Here is a 24,914-nt window from a genome sequence, read left to right as displayed (position 1 = left end):
GTGTGTGTGTGTGTGTGTGTGGGGGGGGGGGGGGGGGGGGGGGGGTAAAGAGAGGTAAAGAAGAAGAAAGCGATTCCCTCTCAGAGGATTGAGAAACTTTCAGTGGCTGTCTCTCTCAGTGGTAATGGATAAAGCATGTAGTGGAAGGAAGATAGGAGAGTCGGCCCAGGCTACAGCTCTCCCTCGTATCCTTCGTTCTCTCACTCCATCTCTCTCTCTCTCTCTCTCTCGCTCTCTCTCACATTACAGCCTCCACTCTGTTCATCCTCTCCTCCCACCAGCACTTTAAAATCTGCAGTCTGCACTGCTCTGTTTGGTTTCAGGCTCATTAGTTCTAATGTATTAAAATCCCACCCTGGCTGGGAGGGTGTGTGACTTAGAATATATTTGATACTGTGAGACCACAATGCATTTTATATGCAGCCAATTGTTTTATAGTATGCAACATCTGTAGAGCGATGGTGTGTGTGACCGTGTGTGAGAGACAAGAACATTTTTGGAGGATGTAATAGCTTTGTCCTGCCACTAGAGTGCATTGTACTCAAAGTCTGTGCATCCAGAGAAGCTAATATAGTGCAACTGACTACACACAATTATGTTGACACCATTCATCTATACTTCTGTTCTTCGTGGTTTGGGCAGAAACATTTTAACAGTGCAATAATATTTTAAATGTTCAAATGTTTGAGGGAGGTATTGTATTGTAGTTCAACACATATTGTCCCTGCGCATAAATCCAGCTCCATAAAGAAATGTGTTTGGACCATACAGTTAATGACAGAGAATGCATATTAATAGTAGTATAACTATTGCATTATCTGGCATTAACAGTATGTATATTCAGGATGGATAAACTAAAGACACAAATATGCTCATTTCAACTTTTGTTTTGTGTTTTAGCAAAGTAGAAAAACCGTTATGAACCCAGGCCAAAGGGGGAATGTGTGCGTATTGCCCCATGGGGTTGAAGGCTGCTGGACTGATGTGCTAGCTCAGAAGGTTTTGCAGCATGTATTAGGAGGCAATCATTATATTGTTGATCTAATCCATCTGCTTCCTGATGTGTAGGTGTGTCGGGCTTATAGCCACAGGGCTCATCATATATCAATGAATGAAATGTGAGAGGCTTATTAATTATTTTGATTATTTTTCTCTATATTATTTAACATGTGTGTTTGTCGAGGGGACTCTTGCACATATATAAGATTCATGATTCTTTTTTTTGTACATTTATTTACTGGATACTTAGTTAGTCTGCCGAGGGCTGCTGCTGCGATAGCGAGCTACAGCAGTGCTGGTGAGGTGGTGCTTTCATCTTGGTTGGTCTGCGCTGTGAGGTAACGGAACTAAAAATAACCAACAGTCTGTGGAAGAACTTGACTGGTCTGGAAAAAGCATTGACCTCAACCCCATCCAACACCTTTGGGGATGAACTGGAACATGGACTTCATCATCAACCGTTAACACCTCTGAATGGGAGCAACGTCTTGCAGCCAGGTTCATAAATCTGTTGGAAAGATGTTATAGCAACATATTAATGCCCATGGAGTGAGATAATGAGTAAGAGAGACAATCACATATGGGTGTATAGTCTGCTTGTCTATATCTGTGTCCACATACTCCTTCTACTCTCTAGTGTATGATTTAGAAACACAGAAGCAGATTAACATGCCTGAATACATGCATTGGAGAAACCTCAGAGTAAAGCTCCCTTTGCTCTCTCCATCCATCTCTCTCTCCGTCTCCTGTGTCTTTCTCAATTCATCTAGCTGAGGAATATTCTATGTCTCGTCCTGAATGTTCTATCTCTCTCTCTCTCTCTTTCTCTCTTTCTCTCTCTCTCCCCTTCAGCTTGATTCAATATGAATGAGTCCCCCTGTCTCTTAAGCGGGGCGAGAGCTGTGGGACGAAGGGGGGTTAGCTCCTCGATGAAGTCATGAGGCTATATTTGGAGCACTGAGCAAATCCGGATCTGTACACGGATCTGTGTGTGCGCGTACACACGTTTGCATGCATGCGTGTGTGACGGCACATGGGCTTTATTTGATGAAGTCATAGGTCTATATCTAGAGCACTCTGTGTGTATCACATATATGTGTGGTGGTGAATGAGCGGGTGTGTCTGTATTTTCCCCCTCTTCTCCATCCCCTTTTTCTGTCTGCAATGCTCTTGCGCTATTTCCACTCTTTGTCTCCAGCGCTCTTTCTGCCTCCCTCTTGTGCCATTGGCTGCACTTTGCCTCTTCTTCTTTCTCCCCCTCTTTGTTTGTCCCATCGTTACATTTTAATGGGGTGGGAGCCTTCCCTTATTTCAGCTTCAGTAAGACAAGAGAGGGACAAAGATAACAGCAACTGAGGAGGAGGAGAAGATACTCGAGACGAATAGGGAGAGTGCAGGAAAAAAAAGTGGCTGTGCTTTTGAGATAGAGGGGGGTATAAACAGAGCGATGGAGAGCCAGTGAGGGAGGGAGAGGCAGTGCATGCTTGCACTGAGCAGGACACGGCAGGACTTTGCAGGAGGTTCTTCGGACCGGGGGAGCAAAGCAACAGAAGCCGACCGTAGAGGAAGGTAGGGAGAGAAAAGGTGTAGCAGAGGGAAGAAGAGAAGGGAGAAGCAGGGGGTGGGAAGGAAAGAGGGAGAAGAGAAGGGGAAAAGGAGCCCCAGAGGATTAAAAAAAGAAGAAGAAGAGGAGAGAAGGCAGACAGGAAGACTTTACCCTCGGGTACCGCGGCTACAGCAATGTCACCGTAGTTTTGGAGCTAACGAGAAGTAGTCATCTGTAACGGGGCGAGCATGACTGCTTGTGTGAGTACCCCTATCTCTTATTCATTCACTCCTCTGGTTCTCCAGCCATCCATCTCTCTACTTACAGTCATTCATTACTGCCTCTCTTTCTATCTCAACATCATCCCACATCTCTCTCCTCTGTTGATTTCCAACTGCTCTGTTTGTGTAGAGGACACAACGCACAGCCCCCAGCCCTACTTTCATTCTTTAGCTTTCCCTTTATTTTTTCACTCATTTACTTTTCCTCCTGCTGTGTGTTTGACTTCAAGCTGTGTACTGTGTCTCTCTCTCCTTCCCTCCCTCTCTCCCTCCCTCCCTCTCTCTCTCCCTGGCTGGCTAGCTGTCAGGTGTAGGGACGATGGCTGGAGTCACCGAGACATGAGCAAATAGTTCAGGGAGCCAGATAAGAAAGAGAAAAAAAATATCAGAGTGAAAGGAAGAGAGAGAGAGAGAGAGAGAGGTGAAGTAAGCTAAGGGGTGACTGAGAAAGACAGGATTAAAGAGTGAGGATGAGCTGTGGGGATTTTCCAAGGTGCGTGTCGGAGCTTTTTGGAGCTGCTTGATATTGCACTTGGTTTATGTCTGGGTGTGTTCTGTAGAGCCAAAATATTACTAGTTTTTACATATACGTCTTGCACTGCATTCTTAACTAGTTTCAGGGAGGATAGATACCTGTGTGTGTCTCTCGCTCTCCTTGAGTAGCTCTGGTAACAAGCAGAGGAGGAAAGAGAAGGATGAGGAATTAGCAGGGGAACACTAACCGAAGAACAGCAAGAGTGAAATGATTTATGACATTAGGGGGGCAGGTCCTGCTTGTTTTCTTGTCCTTGGCGTGTGACACCTATTAGGATTGAGACTTTGGTGTTTTAAAACTGAGGGCGTGGGTCTCTGTGATGTACTCCTTTAATAGCGTCTCACAGCCCTGTGATGTCTATGTGTGTTTCCTGCTATTAAATCAAACTAGTCACCTTTCTTCACTAATGGCTCATCGGTGTGCCAGCATGCACCCACACACACACGCACAACTACGTAATGACACAAACACACATTGAATCCACAATTCATTCATTAGTGGGCATCAGTGCTTGCTTATTCCCTCCAGCTCTCACTTGGTTCTCCCCACTGCTGACCTTCTGTGGACAGCTGTGGCATGTAGAAAAGGAGAGAGAGAAGGAGGGAAGAGGAGAAGGAAGGATTGGAGGAAAGTGGAAGAGAAGAGAGAGGAGAAAAGAAGTGGAGATGGGAGACACAAGCCCTTAGTATCATAAATATTTAAATGCTGAACACACCCTAGCGATCACCTCGATTTATGTCAATGAAGAGAGTTTGTGCATGTTTGGGTTGGAGCAGTCACTCTTACAATCGTGACGCCCCAGTTGAACTGCAACTTATTTGCTGATGTCAAGGCCCGTGTGACCCTAATTAACATGCAAGGCTCCCTCTGGCGGCCCCCCAGGGACGGGGTCCGAACACCTAGACCCACTCGATAGACGCCAGAGTGATTGATGGCCTTTCCATTCAACTCCTGCTCCGATTTGAGCCCCATACAGACCTCTATCTTTCCCTGCAAGTCATCGCTCTTCCACGTCAGCTCCTTCCATCTACCCACAATACATCACTCCCACTTCTCCAAAACACATACACACGCCTCGTGTCAGGATATGTCCACCCAGCCTCCCCAGAAACCCTCATTCTCTGAAGGGTCATTACGGTTGGAGCTGTGTCCCCACTCCCTCTCCAGCCAAGAGTCATATGTCAGACACGCAGACACACACACATGCACGCACGCATGCACACACACACACACACACACACACACACACACACACACATAGACAGAATTACAAACAAAGACACTCAGGAATACAAAAACCTTTAAAAAAACGTTACACTACACGCTCACCGTCCCTCTCTCTTTTACATTAGCATGTTAGGCACACCTGCTGTAATCTCTGTCTTCCTGATGAATTACTCCTCCTTTAACTCCTATAGATCCCCTCTCTTGCCCCACCAGCAGATAAACCTCCTCCTGATAAACCATCGCTGGTCCCGGGCTGTGCGGGCGGCGATGTGAAGTGATGTTGATGTTGGCTGATCATACAGAGCTGAACACAGCAGGACGCTGGTGCCTGAAGCCCGCCCGTCTATTCAGACTTCAGAAGTGGCCACAGACGGTCTAAGCTGAATGTATTTGAATGCTCAACTTGTTTGGAAGTGCTTGATGTAGGTTTGTTTTCTGTAGGGCAGCTGTTGATGGGCCTAGCAGAATAAATATCTGAGGTGGGGATTTCATCCCCTCTTAGTTATTTCAGAATCAATATCTCACTTTATTCAGAGGATTTACTTATTTTGTGTGTTTCAAAGAATGCATTCATCACTTTTCATGATTATGATTCTAAATCTTTCTGCAGCTCAAGATCAGACTACTCACGATCCAATGGTTTGCAAATAGATGCAGGTAAAAACTAGTACATTCATTTGAGGTCCCCACAGAGCAACGAGTAACGACACTTGATAGGTTAACACCAACTCCTCTAATTCAAATGAGATGAACATGCTATTGGAAGATATACTGAACGTCCTTGTTTGGAAGAATGTCAACAAGTAATCAGCAAAGGGACCTAATCAAGTCTGGAGTCATATTTATTAAAAAGTTAACCATTTGATTCTAGACATTAAGTTTTAACAGATGCATTTCCTTGTCAGACTTGGTCAAACTATCCATACAATGAAGATCATATATGACCAAAAGCTCCAGAACCGCTTCTAACTGGACCTTGTGATTAGGTTGTATTCCCAAATAAGACAATTTAATTTATTTAAAAATATAACCAAAAGACATGGACTGTGTATTATGTAATTTAGCTTTTTGCAATAATGTAACATCAACATTCGTGCCACTTTACAAAATAAATGATAAAGGCACCATTTGAGTACCTTTTGTGGCGTCTACTCATACAGACAGTGTTGGCCTTATACCCAGGTTTTGAGATCTCTGTCTCCCCCTTAAACAAATGAGTTGTTCTGATAATGCTTCTCTGGATAATCCACATAACACACAGCCACAGCAACATATTAGAGGTGATCATCTCAAATACAACCCAAACTATCTACATTATACAGTAGATACCACGAGCGATAAGAATGATTAGTATTGTCTTGTTGTGTGGTCTAATATCAGAACATTGCACAAGTAAAAGTCTTCTAAATTCTGTCCAAAACCCGAAAATTATCAATTTAATATAGTTTAAGACCAAGAAGAGGAGCTGGAACAAGGGGATGTTTGGTAGTTTTGCTTGAAAAAGAACACAAAAGATAAATGAACGAATCAAGCACAATTGTTTTTTTGTAAATTGCGTGAACTGACCCTTTAAATCTGTGGATCATTAAGTAGAATGAGAGCGAGAGAAAACTAATTACTGTTCACTATCTGCATGAAACATGATGATTTATGGCACATGCAGCTAATTAGGTTATATGCATACAGTGTATAAAACCAACTGCACTGTGAGTAGAGCTTGGCATAACTCAACACTAACCCGACACCAAATCCCTGCGCCCTCCCACACACTCTGTTTATCTCTCCCCCTGTCACACACACACACACATTAGTAAGATCATGCATGGGGGCGTCGTACTGAAGTGACATCTCACTGAAGCTCTGTCTCAGTTCAGAATATCGTCAGTTGTGTACACACACATACTCACTCTCTCTCTCTCACACACACACGCACACACACACATACACACACAATCCATAGCAGTGTGATGTATAAATGATCAAGAGCAGGGAGAACAGCAGGACATCATCTTTCTCCCTCTCGCCCACCCAAAATCACTCTTTCTCCCCTTCATCCCTTATTCCCCTCTCTCTCTCCCTCTCTCCATCTCGCCCACCCACCTATCTTTACTCTTAAATATGTAATGACATAGGACAAGTGTTGACACATGGATGGTGTGTGTGTGTCTCCTCAGCTCGTGACCCCTCCCTCTTTTCTTTGCCTCTCTGCCACACTGAATGCTTGGAATTGGGTCACAAAGCTGCCTAAACATAAACTGTGGTTGTGTGCACTTCTTCCTTTTAGTAAGACACCATTTTCACCACCAGCTTTGTAAATCTGTACCTTTTCTTAGAAATGATGCAGAGGCACTAAGGGCGAACCAAACTGATGCATTGCTTTTGTTGTAAACAACGTCAACTGTCTGCTCAAATCACACAAGCAGCGCCATGGGCTGTGTATGCTGTTTAATACACTGTAGACAACGTTTTTATTTTTATTTTTATTTGATTTTGGCCTAGTTCTTTGCTGCCTTGGGCAATATTGGTGTTTGCGCGTGCGTGTGTGTGTGTAGAGAGAAACTGGTGCTCATTTTTTGTGGCTCATATTGGTGCTGTAAACAAGTTTACGGTGCAGAGAGGTAATTATGCACAGACCTTCTACATTAGGCTTAATGGTTGTGGGCCATGACTAATTCACCAGGTCGCTGAGGGTTTTACTTTGCTCAGTTGTCACAAAGACTTTAAGTACTCCAGTGCATCTCTGGTTTTACAGGTGCTGCTTTTAGTTGCATCCAAATGAACTCCAAGATCCTACTCCATAGACACTTGTTGTTATTGTGCCATCTCACCATAAAATAAATAGTTTTGGAAGTTTCTCACTGAGAGTTGAGAAAAAAGGAGGAGATTGGTATTACTCAGCGGAGGAAAAGGCCTGCAGGCGCCAGTCAGTCCAAAGTTCCCAAACACACGACATTGTCATGTGTCATTTGTTTAATCAACACACACGATGATGATTTATTTTGCAGTGACTCTCCAGACTCTTGTTGTCCCAGCAGTGAGGTGAAAAATGAACACCTGCCAATATGTTTATTTCTCAAATATTGATAATGATATCGGAAATATCCATTGTTAATTAGGCTCTAATTAAAATATTGGATATCTAAGCATGCCAATGACACAATTATAAATACCAGTTAGTGGACACTAACAATATTGCAGTACTATAAAACTCAACCAATAGCTCTCAGCAGCTTTGGAGAGTCTGATTATTGGTGTTTACTTTGTATCTCTTCTTTCTGGTTTTAGATTTATTCACCCTATTCTACATTACATTACAATCAACTACAATTAACCTCAGTCATGAGCCATATAGACTGTTTACTGCAGACACAATTATCAGCACTCAGGGGTCCAATTTTTTCAAAACTGTTTCCTCGCAGCAGTGTATTGCAATGTTTATTGAGTTTGAACAGATGACAATTTTAATTTTCCAGCAGAATAAATGTCAATTACAAAGGTCCATCAACAGAATTTGGATTAATCAAAAATATTAATGCATTTGAAAGCTGTGACAGCTGAACTATTGCCACTTATAAGTGTTACTTTCTTGTAACACTCATGCAAGTGTTACAAGAAAAAATAAGCTTTTAAAAGAGAATAATGAGAGGGAAACAGCTGCTAAATGTAAATATACCTGTGAGGTGTTTAAAAAAAAATTGTCTTTACAGTTTGATGAAAGGGCTTTTCTCTAAATCACCACCCAGCTGTTGTCTCCGCTCTAGCGTTGCTCTCACCTGTCAGAGTTCAGAGCTGCATTTCACTGTAAAACTGGATCCGATCCACATCCACTTTGGACCGAAGCCAAAGTCACAACACTGTCAGTAATCATACAGTTACCAGTTCAGCTGCAATCAATAAGTGGAGCATATTTCCCCCGTGCACACACACTGTAAACACACCTGGCCCTCTCTGCCTCCCTGTCTACTTTCTGCTGACACGAGAGTCACAAGAACTTCCTCCTCAGACATTCTTAATCAGCATTTGGCTGTGCAATTAGCATATATGTAAGAGCATTAGCATAATGTCCGGCACCACCCAGACACTCTGTAAAGCTGTTTGATAATTGAAGTCTGTGTGAAGTGTGTATGAAGCCACGCCGCTGTGCGCACTTGTGTGTGCGTGTGACAGATGGTTTGGAGACACTGGAAGCTACAGAGCAGTGCAGCCTGGGGACGACTTATTTGTGTTGTTTCCACTGCTCTTAAAACGCTTTTTTTTAATGCAGCAGTTGAGGACACTTTAGTTTTATTTCGCTATTTTAGCACCTGAAGATGCATAGCAAAGCCATTGTGTATAAACATTGTCATTATACAGTATTTGAAGTGAAAATAATCTCAAGCGGTACATTTGCAAATGGTATCGTTTATGGCAAAACATTTAAAGGGAGAAAGAAAAAAGAAGAAGAAATATAATTAATCAAATAATTTAGCATGATTTGTATTTTAACCCTGCAGTCAAAATGTAAAAGTGTAAAGCCTTTATGTGACATAAGACAGTGTACAGATTTGGGGTGGGGGAAATGTTTGCACTTTTTAGCTTAAGCTCGTCGACACAGCTCATTGACCGTCATCTGAGTTGGAAAAATCTGGTTTTGGTTGCAGCTTTCTTGCATTTACACTAACAATCAATAGTCTTATTTCATGCAGAAAACCATTATAATGAAGGCAAATACATCAATTTCAAAACTAATCTCAGAAACGGTGCTCTACAGCATTTCTTGCATTATTGATGTATTCGTCTTACATTTGTCTTCAGCGGCTTCTGATATTCCTCCACCGTATTTGGAGGCTTTTATGCAATTTAATGAATCGTAATATATTTTCAGGTGTAGGGGGTCTAAATACAGTGCCGTAACGGAAACACATGAGGCCCCCCTGCAGAATAACCCTGAGAGGCCCACCCCCCCTCCCCCGCCCCCATATGTAAGGGATAATGTATTGTCCGGCGGTCGTTATCCAAAGATAAACGAACAGGACCCAAGCTTTTCTTTTGAGGGAAATTTATTCAATCAGAAAAAACAGCTCAAACAGAGAACAAATGTATTCCAACAGAAAAAAAACATATGCTAGGGCCTATCAAACAGCTCAAACAGAACATATGTTACAACAACATAACAAATATGCCTACATATAGTCGATACACCGGTAGGCTACTTTCTACAGCTTTGCATTTGAATACACGTGCGCGTCTTTTAGCAAATCTGTGTGCAAAGTCTTTAACCACGCTCTTTACATTTAAACTGCGCGCACGTTTATTCTCTATGCTAAGGATGGCCAGACCTGACAGCCTCTCTTGTGACATGGAGCTTCTGAGATATGTTTTGATCAGTTTTAGCTTGGAAAATGACCTTTCTTACTTAACGGTTACTTTTATTATTTTGTACAGAGCCGTTGTCTTCTCAAAAGGGTTGCAGTGTTGGACAACGTGAAATGAAGTTAAACAACGATGTGGTTGTGGATAATGGGCGCAGGGGGTATAGTGAGAGCATAGGTTTAATAAGGTTAATGTATTTTCAAGCACAACACATAGACAGAGCAGTACAGCTGTCAAAGTATAACGTTAGCTACGTGGTAATGTTAGCTATAGCAAACAGTACAATACCTGTCTCTTCTGGCAGATGAGTGCATCCTTCACCAGCTGGTCGAAAAAGACTTGTAATTTTGGGAAGTTTGGCATTTAATTCAGAAATGTTCTGTTTTGAATGTCGCTTTTGGGCACCACTTTTAAATGTGCGTTTCATTTTTCCTCGAGAAATTTCCTCGTAGTTCTCCCAGAATACACCGCGGCTCAACAATAACACCAGTCCGTGTAGCAGGAGGTCCTAGTGGTTGCCTGTTACTATTGCCTTTACAACTATTTAAAAAACTTATAAAGCCAGTTTAAAATATTTTTTTTATTGTGTAGCTTTATATGAGAGAGACAACTTTGAGGGATATCTTAATGTTATTACGTAATGTAATATTATTTATTTATTACATTATTCGGCCCAGATTCGGCAGCCGATAAACCGGTTGCCATGTCTCAGACAGAATCTGCCCATGTCCGTAACAGCTACACCTGGGCCAGACATGGCAACAGTGAAATGTGCCAAAGGTGACTCACATTTGGCCGCATCGAGCCAGAACACAGCCGAGTCAGCCGACACTTAGCCGCAATACGGCCGAGTGCGCTGGCTAGTGTTGGATTAAAAAAAAAAATTGACATGCGAGGCCCCCTGTCACTGTGAGGCCCCCCTGCAGTGCGGGGGCTGCGGGGGTGATCTCTACGGGCCTGTCTAAATATCTAAGTGAAATGGGGGAATCCATCAGGCATTTGATATCACAAACTGAAACCATGTTTAGGTTTGCATGGGTGGGATTTTTTCCTTCAAGTGTACATATGCTAATGCTACTACTACACTCGGTGCTGTTTGTACTACTGATGGTTGGTTGATGTCAGAGCTGCAGACACTGACTCTTCTGTTCGACTCGCTCAAACCCAGTTCCCTATACATCTGCAGCCGTGACCTCATTTAATCTCTGAGTTGTACGCATCATCTCCAGGCGAGCCTTCCTTGCAGCCATCCGGATCAAAGAGAGATTGGTAGTAGTGAGTCAGTCATCCTTTATACAGCTCTGAAAATATGTGGAGCGCAGAGAGGGAGAGAAAGAGCCTGCGATGTGGGAGCATTGCTTTAACTCCTCTCTCTGCTTTTATACCTTTCATGTCATACCTCTTTTTACCTCTCCTTTTGCTCTCAATCTCTTCCTCCGCAGTCCAGCCCCGAGTGAGTCTCGGACCTCGTTCCTCTCTGCTTCACTTCCACCTTTTCATGTTGGCTTTCTGGCCTCCTGCCTTTAACGCTCCCTTTTCTTAACATTTTATCTATCCATTTTATCTTTACTCCCAAAAACTCTGCCTCCACCTCTGAGGTCTGTGTGTCATTCATCTTCTGTTGTTCGTTGATTAGCTGCCTTTCTCTCTCTGCCATGTGTCACCCTCTCCATTAACTGAGGTCAGGGATAACTGCTCCTCAATGCCAAAGTCTGATGGGCTATAAAAGATTGCGTTACAGCCCACGTGTAGATACTGAGGTCACGTTCAAATCCTGTTACATTCTAAAATAACATAAACGTTATAGGGTTTCAGAAGGCTGATCCAAATTATTTTTGGACAAAATTGGTCTCTTTTGGATATAGAAAATTAATAAAAATGATCACCACCAGAATAAAATGTGTTTTTTGATTTTTTTGTAAATAAATATAATTTAAATTATATTGAGTTTGGTTGGTAAATAATCTCTGTCCCCTCTTTCTCTGCATCATGACCTATACAGGGTTATACTGTCTTATGAGTCATTCGACAAAGTAAACATACTTTTACATATGATTGAATGGCAATACCTGTTTTATGGTATTATCTATATCAAGGTTTTAATATAGATAATAATGCCTTTCATTGCTTTTCATTACTAAGTTTAAGTAACTGTATATATATATGCATTTATATGATTTTTAAATGTTCAGTTTTCAAGTGTAAAGGCCAAAAAAGAGAGAAAAAGATACATTTCCAGATGTTGCTGGCTCCGTCTCAGTCAAATCCATGTAATCATGAGAAAACTGTAGGTTTTTGGGGAGGTAGCAGTCTGTCTTGGGTTTAAATCAGGTGTGATGTGGTTTGTCCATCAGTAATAAAGCATTTGCAACACGTTCAGTCTGACACTCATATGTTATGAAAGAAAGAAAGAAAGGGGTACATTGCAGAGGTATGTGGAGAACTGATTCTGGACCATTGAGAATTTCAACACTGAAATCCAATTTCACCAAAGTGACTGACAGTGAAGAAGGCATGTCTGACTTAGAAATGAAGCACGGGGAAGTAGAATGGACTTGGAGCAAAGAAACCATGAATGAAATTCAGACAGAGAAAAAGAGATGCATTTTAATACGTGCAGACAGACGGTTTCTTACTAAGTGGATCATCAGAGAATCAAAGGCAGTCAATGTTTGCATGTGCCCTCTGTTCTTTATTCAACTCATGCCTCCTTTATAGTGCTGCTGATAATGGAGCGTACCAAACTATGATATGGAGGAGAGCGGCTGTGATGGCTTACACTGTTGATATGAATCATTCTGTGTTGCATCTTTGTCCTTTTTTGGGGCTTCTCCTTTTGTTGAAAGAAAAGAGAGTGAGTAGACGAGTGAGAGAGCTGAGGAGAGGAAGATTAAGAGTGGAAAGGGGACAATGAAAGAGAGATTGAGAGGAGGAAGAGGGAGAGGGAAAGCTATAGTAACAACACATACACACACATACATGCACACAACATAAAATACACATCTCTCAGGAAGACTGTAATTGAGGTGAAAGAGCATCGTGACTGTTTCTGACTCAGTATGTCTTGTATATTAACGTTTCTCTTGTTTTTTTTTCCCTTGCTTTTTCTATTCCACCTCCTGCCATTTTCTTTCTGTAACTCATTCATTCTTACCTTACTATTTCCTTCACCACCCTCCTTTCTACCTCCTTGCTCCCTTCACCAATTTGTCCCACCACCCTTCTGCTTCCCGGGACCCAGAGAAAGGTAACTGCTCTTTAAGGTGTCGCTCTTGTTTAGAAATCATTGTGCCAAACTCCCACCCATCCTTGTGTAATCAACTCTGTCACCACAGATATTAAATCTGTGGCGTTGCTTCATCCAGAGTCACTGTTGCTCTGTACAGGAATGCAGCAGCAACTAAAGGTCTACATCACTGGTGTTAAATCATCAGCGAGTCACGGGTTATTTCCTATAAAGAGTTGCATGATGTTTTATAGCATTTTGATCCTAGAGATGGTCCAGAAGCCATAAAAGAACCATGCACGATATGTGAAGCAAGTCCACTCCTGCTACATTGGTGGCACACTGTTTAACTGTCCCTGAACGAAGCGCACTGGATGCATACACACATACCCCCCCCCACACACACACTCACATACACGCACACACACGCGTCACATTGCACTTTCCTTTCTGGCCACAGGCGCAGATCATTATCGACCCAAAGTGTGTGAGCACACAATTAAGCTGAAGAGACACTCCGGATAATGGACTCATAAACACAAAGAGCCCACTGTGATGAATGCCATATTTCTGTTTGTGTCTATGGTAATTTTAAAACTATACTGTGTGTGTGTGTGTGTGTGTGTGTGTGTGTGTGTGTGTGTGTGTGTGTGTGTGTGTGTGTGTGTGTGTGTGTGTGTGTGTGTGTCACACGTAGCTGTGTTTCATCTCCCATCAACTTTCTGCAGAAAGTTTCTTTCCCCCGTGGAGCTTCCTCTCTCAGTTTCACCCTCATCATCTCATTCTTCTTCCGTGTGGCACCACTGTGAAAAATGATCGGCACATAGTTCCACAGGCACTGGAGCACACATCAGCCTTCCTGTATAATTATACACAAAATATATATATGTGTGTGTGTGTGTGTGTGTGTGTGTGTGTGTGTGTGTGTGTGCGTGCGTGCGTGTGCGAGTGCGTGTGTGTGTGTCATTGTTGCCCAAAAAATGGCACCTACAGTTTTTAGTTGAGGAAGGACTATGGAAAGAGAGACCTGTTGTTTACGGAGCCACAGCACACCACATGCCACATGTTAGAGTTGCTTTAAGTAATGTATTATTTATTAGACCATAACCAGTGTCGAGCACCAGAACCACGGCAACACCAGCAGAGCTTATGGTAGCCTGTAAATTACACAAATAATGAAGCAACATTTTCACATAAAATGAGGCCACTAATTAGAACAGCGCTCCAACAAGAAATAAGTAAATACAGTATATCATGATGCAAAATGGGGTAATGATAATTTTGTGTTGTCATTTTTTTTCTTTTTTCTTGCAATTCATCTATTCCATTGTTGACAACTACCAGATGCAGAGTTTCCAAATAGAAGACATATCAAAGGAACACATTTGTTTTGATATGTTTGCATTGAGTCACCTCCTTACTACACCTTACACTACATAGAACAAATACAATGTGTAAAACCCATTCCAATAGAACTGTTCTGATGAGGAGAATGAGAATACAATGTGTGCTAAAAACCTGGGAGGAATTTAAAATGGGCAGTTATATATTAAGATATTGGATATTTAAATCTGCTGATTATGCCAAAAATAAACCCAACAAACTCAAGAGACATGCTGAAGGGAATTTAAAATACAAATTAGCAATCATACCCGCACATATTGGCCCTAATATAGGTGTCCTCTGGTGAGATAACTTTAATCTTAATACGCAACAATGTCCAAAGATGGCTCTTCAAGGAGTAATACCAGGAGGCTTTGAGAGGAAAAATATATACTCAAAAACCAGCTAGTAGCTATTCAGTGTACTAACATTAAGTGGCTAAAACGTCCCACATAATATATGGAATGAAAAAGTGTGATGAGATGGAAGAAAATGTCAAAAGGGCACATTTACAAAGACATAGAATGTGATGGGCCTTAACATACAGTGAAGGTATCATGTATTGATCAAGTTCATGAAGTTTCTTCGTTTCTTAAGCGTCTTCTGTCTCTGTTTCAGGGACTTTGCCTACGTGGCGAGAGACAAGAACACGCGAGTGCTGAAGTGCCACGTGTTCCGATGTGATACTCCCGCCGCAGCCATCGCGACAAGTCTCCACGAAATCTGCTCTAAGGTGGGTGTCCTTACCGGGGTCGACTCTGCATGGGAGAGCTTGTCTGCTGCTGTGAGACAAGCTATCAAGCTTTAATCACGGTGACCATTGAAGAGAGAAGAACTCCTCTTTTATGCTGATGCAGTTATCCAGAGGTTCTTTTTCAGGTTGTAAATTAGACGCTACTCCGACATGCATGTTATAAAAAAACTAATATGTGCAGTGCCCCCGACTAGATTTCTGGTATCTTTTTCTCGAGAAGTAAGAGCTGAGGAGAGAGATAGAGGGACGTTTTAAGAGGCTTTAAAGCGAGGAGGAGAGGAGATTAGATCTTGTTTACAGAGCGAGAAAACAGTTTTCAGCGTGTATGTGACTCTATATCTAAAACCAAATTCAATAGGATAACAAGCAATACAATGCAATAGATTTGCACCAGCTGGATGTTCCAGAAACAGATGTGGTTCTGAAACGTCTATTCTCAGCACGAAGTCTAAGCCCCTATTTCCACCAAAATACCAACCACTCACCATACACTGCTTCCTCTGAATGAACCTCCTACCTGTACCTCTATTACCATATGTACACTGTGCTCACTGTACTGGGCACCATAATACCACAAAGGTGAGGGAAATACCAAACTGAGGGCCCAGAGTTTTAAATGTCAAGCATGCTTTGCTAGTATGCCGAAACCTACATTAGTCATTTGGGACGGCTGTGAATCAGTTTGATGTATTCGACGTTCGACCCCCGTCGATCAGCAGGAGGATTTTCATTTATTTGAACAAGTGGTGGCTGTTGCTGATTAATAGTGTCTCAATCTTCTTGACTGGATTCAGCAGGAGTGCCTGGGACTCCATCATGGCAGTCAATAATGGCTGAAGCCCTGTCATCGTACATAGCACTGATGATATCGCTGTCACTGAAACCACCACTATCAGAATCTATGACCTTTGAACCACTGGGCACTGAAGCTCTGTCAAAGGTCAAATGTCTCCCATCAATCGCAGAGGCTCCATCATATGATTGAGTGGCAGCTCCTGCCTCTGCATGTCAGCTTCATAGACACCAGTTGTTGCATTGTATGAAGCCCAGTCCAAACCAAAGTCCATTAACTTCACCCTGAATGGCTGGTTCTTGTAGTTGTCAAGCATACTATTGTCAGGTTGGAGGTCTGTATGAGTGATGGCAATACCCTTCAGGGCTTCTAATGCCTCGAACCGGGAGCAGCTGGTGTGTGACGGGGTGAATTTTGTTGAGGGACAACAACCAGTTTTGATCTCCCTCATTGGATCGCAAAGGCTCCTGTCCAGCATCCCAAAGGTGAGGCATGGGAGGTCTTGGAACTTGAAATTGTTGCAGTGGATTTCCTCCTAATCAAGTCCAGCAAGCTTCCAGTATGTCCACTTCTCTTTGAATGATGTAAGTCTCACTCTTTTTGTGGACCTCGATGGCCCTAGTCTCAGACATTTTTAAATTCAAGCTAGAGTATAGACTAGCTGGAGCGTATTTCACACTCTAGATTTACTCTTCCTTTCACTCTTCTTCCAACGTTTCTGTCTGCAAATCCAGATCTTTGCATGTCTCATTATGACACAAATAATGTCAAACAAATTGCAAATTTGCCATTTCTTTCATATGATATATGTACATATAAATGTCTTCCTTTAAGAACCAGTAGATAACATTACTAACAGAGACAGAACATTACTGAAAGTTAGATGCAGTACATATAGTTCAATATTTGACTTCATGGCAATATGGTGTAAAAATACTGTTTGTTTTACTTAAGTAAAAGTACAACATTATTAGCATAAAAAAACACTGAAAGTAACTAAAGTAAAAGTACCCATTATACAGAACATTTCTAAATCATATCTATCATGTTATAGGATTATAATTGTTGATGCATTCATGGATTTATCACTTTAATATTGCAGCTGGAAAAGATTAAGCTCATTTGTATTACGTTATATATTTTTATATATATATATATATATATATATATATATATATATATATATATATATATATATATATTGCTGGGTATATACCTATTAAACACATATCATAATTTGTTATTTTAATTGTATTAAATGTAGTCGCATGAAATGTCATAAAACATTCACAGTATAGTATGTACAAAAAATGTATAATAGAAATTGCCTTCAAAGGCATAGTATATTATATACTATAAGTCATAGAAATGTTATAGTATATAAAATGTTTTGAAAGAAATAGAAAATTAAATTGAAAGACTTAAATAATAGCGCAACTACTCAAACAAGTCAAATTTGAACAAGAGATATGGAATCAACATGAGTCATGAGTCACAGCTACATTATATATAACATTATATTTTTATATCCAATAAAATCATACACATATAAATAGAATTAAGAAAGTAATGCGAAAGATTTATATGCACAGTATGTTTGGAATAATGGATTAAAGATTAGAATTAGAAGCATATGAAATACAAAGTAATATTCTGTGATATGAATCAATAATTGAGTCAGTTTTGTGATTTTATGATTTTTAGGAATAACTCCTTGGATGTGCTTGATAGATCAATGTGGTGTGATCTGGCTCACATAAAACCAGTCTGTCATAAGACCAGCAGTGACCTTGTAAAGGATGAATCTACCTAGAACGATAGATCTGTTACCTTAGAGGCTGTTGACCCATTTAAAAAGGAAGGTTTTTCCCCTTTATTGTGTTTTATCTCCCGAATTCAGGGAAGAGTGTGAATCGTTGTGTCTGTATTTATGTGTATGTGACCGGGACACTTCACACAGCCTATTTTAAACACAGTGGTAGTTTTCTCTTTACTGCAGCGGAGAAACTTGGTGACCTGAGTCCTGCAGCTGTGCAGCACGCTGAGCGGGTTTCTTTTGTGTGTGTGTGTGTGTGTGTGTGTGTGTGCGTGTGTGTTCAAGTGTCTTTTTCTTGCATGTTCCCCTGTGACCAGAATTGCAGACTCACCATAGACTTTGATTAATGACACCTACAATTAATCAAGTATCTGTAGCAGGAAGAGTGCAGCAGCTCAGTGCAGGGGCCATGCGGGCTATTCAACCTTTATCGAAGATAGTGTGCACTGCAGCAGAAGAGCAGAAAGAATGGAGAGAAAGAAAGATTCATTTTTCAAAGGATGAATTTAGATGCACCATTTGGAAGGGAGGGTTTAAAAGAATATGATTGGTAATATTTGATAGTTTTCGTATTGCCATCAAATTGCATGAAAAGAAGGGAAACGGACACTGTATTGTTATTCTAACCCGATACAGCGTATTCCTCTGTGCGATGAAGCTCCATTACTGTCTCACAACTATTGAAAACACATCATCGTTGCAATGGGAGACGTGTTCCTTCAATATGATTAAGACCCGTACTGTCAATCCACTAACTCCGGGACTAGTGCACCAAATCTTTGGCTGAAAATAGTCCCCAATAAGCACACAGTTTACTCCTGTTTGATTAACATTAGCTAACAACTACAGCGCTGAGCTGTTATAAAACAATAGTCTTTTGCAAAAAATTAAAGTATATATGTGTTACCCTTTTTGAAAGATTTGCAGTTTACTCCTGTTTGATTAACATTAGCTAACAACTACAGCGCTGAGCTGTTATAAAACAATAGTCTTTTGCAAAAAATTAAAGTATATATGTGTTACCCTTTTTGAAAGATTTGCATTATACAAATATACATACAAATATATTAGTGAAGTTGTAAAGTATCAAGAAAAAGACTAATAGGCTGTTGGGATTTGACAACAGAAATATAGAATATTTATCCTTATCTTTTAGTTTAGTCTTATCCTTTAAATTGTGTTATTTATTCTTGGGTGAAAAATGTTATGCTTATTTATTTATAACCATATCTTTCTTTCTGTCTTCCCAATTCACATTCGGATCGCTTTCCTCTTGTCTTCTTTTTCTTTCCCCTCTTTCCCTCTCTAGATTATGGCTGAAAGGAAAAGTGCCAAGGCTGCAGCTGGCAGCTCCTCCCAGACTGGCTCCGATGTACCCCTACAAGGTATACACACGCACGCACACACACACACACACACACACACACACACATACGCACACACACACGCACACACACTCTCACACGCACACACATCTTTTTCTTTGAGTCTAGTTCTTTTGTAGTTCCCACATGAGAGAATTGGTTTGGCAGCCGTGTGCTATCTTCCGTGGTTTCTTGTCTCACATTACAGCATTCCTCCACATCTAAAACTATAGATATGGGTTTTCTTTAAAATGACCTTATCGCCGCAGGAGCGACTGTGAACATTTGCTAACAAAAAAGGTAGCAGTGTTTGGTTCAATTACACACAGATAACGCTGACTTCAGAACAACTCCTCGCTCTACAATCACTGAGCTACATCCTCCCCGCGCTAATTCTATTCACCATTTCCTATTTCGCTAAGTCCCACCGCTTGTTCCTCTCAGTCCCAAGTAATATAGGAAGAAAGAGAAAAGGCGCCAGCACAATTCATCCTCTGCTTTATCTTCAGCTGGTGTGTGTATCTGCTGAGCGTGAGGGAAAGGAGCTCCGGCATCGGAATATAAAATAACTATATCGGCTCTTCACTTACAGAGAAAGTCGACCTCATTAAAACCCAATTAGTGTTTCTTTCAGGCGAGGCCTGGTGCTCCACTGCGCCCATCCCAACCACAGGATCAAAGAACTTATTGGTGAAGCATCCCTCTCATCTTTTAAAGCTATTACTTGCTTGAACTATTAGTCTTTTAACTCAACCAGTTGGTACCCAGTGAGAGGTGTTGTCCTCACAGTGGATAGACCATCCAGTGAGCTCTAGAGGTCCATTCACTGCAAAGCCAGTGGATGGAAAACAGTTCCTGTTCTCGCCTGGATTAGATCTCTTTAGGGGGGCTGGGAGTTTGCACAATCCCCTGTTGGGACACATTTTAGGAGATTAGCTCCCAATGATTTGGGATAGGCGCCAACACGAGGATAATATCCCCGCTGTCCTCATCGGATCTGGCCTGTCTGAGCTTTAAATATGGAATTAATATATGAAAACCACTATTCATCATTTATTTAATGACTGTTTTCAGAGCAGTTCATACTGAATGTGTGAGATATTAGGACCTCTAACTTGTTTATGGAGTACACTGATGAGGTGAATCCAGGTAAAAGCCATTTTCCCTGATTGATCATTCCATCTAGCGATCACATGATGAATTGTTAATCTCTGTACTCAATAATTAAGATGTGGATTGTGCAAAATGGGATAAAACTTAAAATGTGGAAAATGTCATAGGTTGGCTGGTTTATGTCTTTTTAAAGTTGAACTCAACTGACCTCCAGTGGTTTAACTTCTCACCTTGCTGAGGTGATGTGCAGGTGTACTCCAGGACACCGTGACAACACTGTTGGTTGGGTGTGGTCACAGAGGTGTCATCACAACACCGCTTCTCAGCCTGCTCGGCATTATGTAAATGTTTTTAATTATTGTAGCATCTTTTAAATTATTCACACATTTTTCTGTGCTTTCATCTCACACTTGAAAGTGTAAGAAAAGACACGGAGGGGTTGTAAAGTTGGAACATTTTCAAATTATACACATTGTGGCGTTTATAGGTGCAATTTGTAATATACCTGTGTAATGCATTTTGGTATCTGGCCTTTTGATATTCAACATTGAATTCAAAGCTATATTAGGGGGATTATGTGTTAATGAGTGCAGACAAAAGTCAGCACATTAAAGCTCATATAACAGTTCAATATATAGTTCCATATATATTTACATTACAAATGTTAATTGTATAAATAAATGCCTTCTTTACCCACTGAAGTAAATGTATCATTCAAACAAGGACCATTTTATTATGACTCCCTCATGATTAATTCCATATTACAATAGGGCCTGCTTTTTCAAATCCATGTTGACTATAGCGATACAGCAAATAGTTAATAATTAATCTCACCATTATGAGGGGGATGCTTGTGCTGCTTTTAGTATTGTGCATAATTGTTATAGTTGTGTCTATTGGCACATTAGATGATTAACAATCTCTAAACTGTGCAGTTAAACATTTAACCACTTTTAGCACTTGGCATTTACCTCGTGAGAAGTCATCTCAAGCTTACACCGCTAATTGCATGGTGTGTTAATAACAGCGAAATCCTGAGGATGAATTGTGTTAACGTGTGTGCTTATTGAGATGCAGGTGATGATCATCCTCATTCACTCACCCTTTCTGCCTCCAGGCCGGTGTAAACGGGCTCAGCTGGATTTTTCATGCGGAAAAAATCTGAAATTCTTCATGCTCGTGTGTGAAAATATATTTCATGTTCTAATCATGTCAGCAGCACCTTCAAATATTAAAATATTCACAAGTGTTTGTTTATGTCCTACATTTAAGCCAATTATCATGTGTTGGCTTTACTTTTGGAACTTTGCGTTAGATGTTGCCGTGTGATCAAATTCCCTGCGGGTGGTCTGTGCGTGTGTGTGTTTTCTCTGTCTGCAGAGTTTCCCATGCCAAAGACTGAGTTGGTGCAGAAGTTTCACGTGCTGTATCTGGGTACGACATCTGTGTCTCGCCCCATAGGTAAATGTTAACTAATGCTGAAAAGCACATGTCATAACACATCCTGCACTGTCTCATTGTTCAGGCTCTCCTGTGTTTTGTCCTCAGGTATGGACATCATAAATAGTGCCATAGAGAGTCTGGTGTCCTCCACAGGCAAAGAGGACTGGACTCCGGTCATATTGAGTATTGCTGACACCACTCTGGCTGTCATCAAAGAAAAGGCAAGGGACCTTTTGTTGCTTTCCCGGGGAGTAACAGATGAATTCAAGATGTGAATGTGCTCATCGATTAGAGAGAATTTAACACAGGTTTAATTCTCCTCTTGCCTGTGTGTGCAGGAAGAGGAAGAAGAGGTCTTGGTGGAGTGTCGAGTTCGTTTCTTGTCCTTCATGGGCGTGGGGCGAGACGTGCACTCATTTGCCTTCGTTATGGACACTGGGAGCCAGCATTTCCAGTGTCATGCATTCTGGTGTGACCCCAACGCAGGCCATGTGTCTGAGGCTGTGCAGGCGGCATGCGTGGTAAGTTCACATTTGTTATGAAATGATGATGTTAGATATTATATTGTCACTATTATGAAATTAATATTAAATGGTTTTGTATTTAAAGGAATAGTGCTGCATTGTGTAAAACTAGTGTAGTGTCCATTCCAGAGCCATGAAACTCTGCCTCCAGTTTATTAAAAGTAGTCCAAATTCCACCAACAAAAAAGTAAAAGTAAAGTATGTCAAAAAAACGTCATAAAAGTTCATAGTATAGTATAATGAACAATTACTTTTTTTACTTACATTTTATGCCATTATTCAATATACTATTACATTTTTTCTATTTCTTTTTTTGACATTCATATGTTTATTTTCTGATATCAATCTTCTCATCTCAGCAAAACAGCGACTAAGTGAATATCTTAAATGTATTGTTCAACTATAAATGACCTAGAAACTGCGGGTAAAATACATCTTGCATATTGTTTTCACTGAAACTCAAATGGTCGTAACTAAATCACCATGTGCTCCTCTTTCTCAGCTGCGGTACCAGAAGTGTCTGGTGGCACGGCCCCCCTCCCAACGGGCTTGCTCCTCTTCCTCACCCTCTGCGGACTCTGTGAGCCGCCGGGTGACCACCAGTGTGAAACGTGGAGTCCTGTCTCTCATAGACACTCTGAAAACCAAGAAACAGCCGTCTGAACTCCCCCAGCAATGACCGTCAACAGTGACCACAGGCACCCTCCCAGCTGCTGCTGGACGCCACTCACACACTATCGCCACAGCAACACCTAATCAGTACCAGCCATGGTAACCAACAATGTACATATATGTTAACAAACAACGCCGCAGATGAAAGGAAGAAGAGCGATTCTCCAGTAGGCCTGATGATAAATTTAAAAAAATGACAAGAACACTCATGGCTTTCATGAGGCTGAATGGAAAATCTGGTAGCACTGGTTGATCTTTGACCTTTGAACGCTGCTGCGTTAGTGGAAACCACCGGCAGGCTCCATTGTATGTGGATTTCTGGGCTGGATGGATTATTTGATCAAGCACTCTACAGACAGAATTCAGGATAACCCAGAATAAAAAGACACTGTTCTATTAACAATCTGGTTTATGGAACCACTCATTGGTTTACTTTTTTCTTTCATGCTCGGTCCCTTCCTGTAAAAAACATCATCAGCAATCGGAGCACTGTGACAAGCTGCAGGAGCCTTCCAGGACAGACAAGGCGTTGACTTGCTGTCGTGGGATTTTAACAGGTGAATAAGAAAAGAAAGCAAGACCAGAAAGACAAGACCTGCAAACCCGCTCCTTCCCACCAAATGGCAACACTTTGATGTGTGCCAGACTTGTAACGGGCTCAAACTTAACATCTTTTTGAAGGTGAATGAAGTGATTGTAATAAAAAGTAAGTAAATGATTGTATGTAGGAAGAGAGAATGTAGGACACACAACGTGTAGATATGAGGGAGAGATGAAGTGTTGGTGACAGAAAATGGGACAGATGTGGGCTTTGTTTTGCATGTTTTCTTGATGAGATATGTTTTTTTGTTGATGAGTCGATAAGGGTCTCAGTAAGAAGAGTGGTGAACACACAAAGAATAGATGCTCTTAGCACAAGTCATCTCAACATGACCATGACTGCATTTACACTGGCACAAAACAATCTGGTCTGGTTCTGGCCCATACCTGAATAAAATGTTACTCTCTACCCCATTTACAGAATCACAATTAAGGATTATTGTCCATCACATTTTTACATTCTGTTTCGCGATGGATGAGTAGATCAGCAAAATAAAGGTAGACGTTTTTAATGTATTTTGAAACTTTTAATTAGTTAAGATTTTACTTTTTTTTTTTGCATAGATTATAGAAAAACTGAGTTTAAAAGCTAAAGAATGTTACATTGCCTATGTTCAAACTTTACAATTTCCTCAGGAATCTTTATGCATACACCCAAGATTTATGTGTTAGCAAGAAATTCCAATCCCAGGCTTCGACTGGCCGATGTTAGGACTCAAGGCGATATGAACAGCATGAAAAAGATCAAATTGGTGCTATACAGTAAGGTTAACTATATTTTCTATTCTTCCGTAAACCAACCAGTCTACTCCCACTCACAAACAAAATACACACACACACACAAATACGTACATAGAGCTGCTGTCACTGCTATTAAAACCTTTACACTGCTCCTATGGCTCATGTCCACAACCTGCACTCCACATGAACTCTGTGAATGCAGTCTCATCGAAATGAAGAAAAAAAAATGCAGACAATCAAAACCAACAAGAAAGATGCTGTAACTCATTTCAGTTCTGTTCTTCACTCATCTCTGCACCATGTAAATGTAATCTGTTGTGACAATAAATGCATTACCAAAAGAAAAAGGAGTAGCTTCTTGAATTTCCTTTAATGTTGCAAGTCAGTAGAATGTAATGTAATGACATTGAATTGGTCCATGCAGTGGATTAGTTTATGTGGCAAGGCTTCTCTTTATGGCACATGAAGACACTTTGATAATGACAAGTAATAATGGCTCTAGAAGCATGAAAGGTGACTTCTTTTACAAGCTCCATGTAACAGAT

General features: G+C 41.1%; 1 protein-coding gene across 6 annotated transcripts in view; it reads left to right on the top strand.

Moving 5' to 3' along the window:
* LOC117737160 (amyloid-beta A4 precursor protein-binding family B member 2) overlaps positions 1-24,706 on the top strand; it is a 35,384-nt gene extending 10,678 nt beyond the window's left edge. For 5 of the 6 annotated variants that reach the window (XM_034542887.1, XM_034542885.1, XM_034542883.1 and 2 more), the window contains 7 exons: positions 13,182-13,187; positions 15,168-15,282; positions 19,222-19,297; positions 21,770-21,850; positions 21,938-22,053; positions 22,171-22,353; positions 22,859-24,706. In XM_034542887.1, coding sequence (XP_034398778.1) covers positions 13,182-13,187; positions 15,168-15,282; positions 19,222-19,297; positions 21,770-21,850; positions 21,938-22,053; positions 22,171-22,353; positions 22,859-23,035 — 754 coding nt within the window. In that variant the 3' untranslated portion in view covers positions 23,036-24,706. The remainder of the gene's footprint in view (positions 1-13,181; positions 13,188-15,167; positions 15,283-19,221; positions 19,298-21,769; positions 21,851-21,937; positions 22,054-22,170; positions 22,354-22,858) is intronic. The other variant, XM_034542886.1, reaches the window with a different exon arrangement.
* Positions 24,707-24,914: the final 208 nt, after the last annotated feature.

This window comes from Cyclopterus lumpus, chromosome 10, assembly GCF_009769545.1.
Source record: "Cyclopterus lumpus isolate fCycLum1 chromosome 10, fCycLum1.pri, whole genome shotgun sequence".
Taxonomy (NCBI): Eukaryota; Metazoa; Chordata; class Actinopteri; order Perciformes; family Cyclopteridae; genus Cyclopterus; species Cyclopterus lumpus.
Note: the sequence above shows the minus strand (reverse complement) of the source record. Positions and strands in the feature narration are given on the sequence as shown.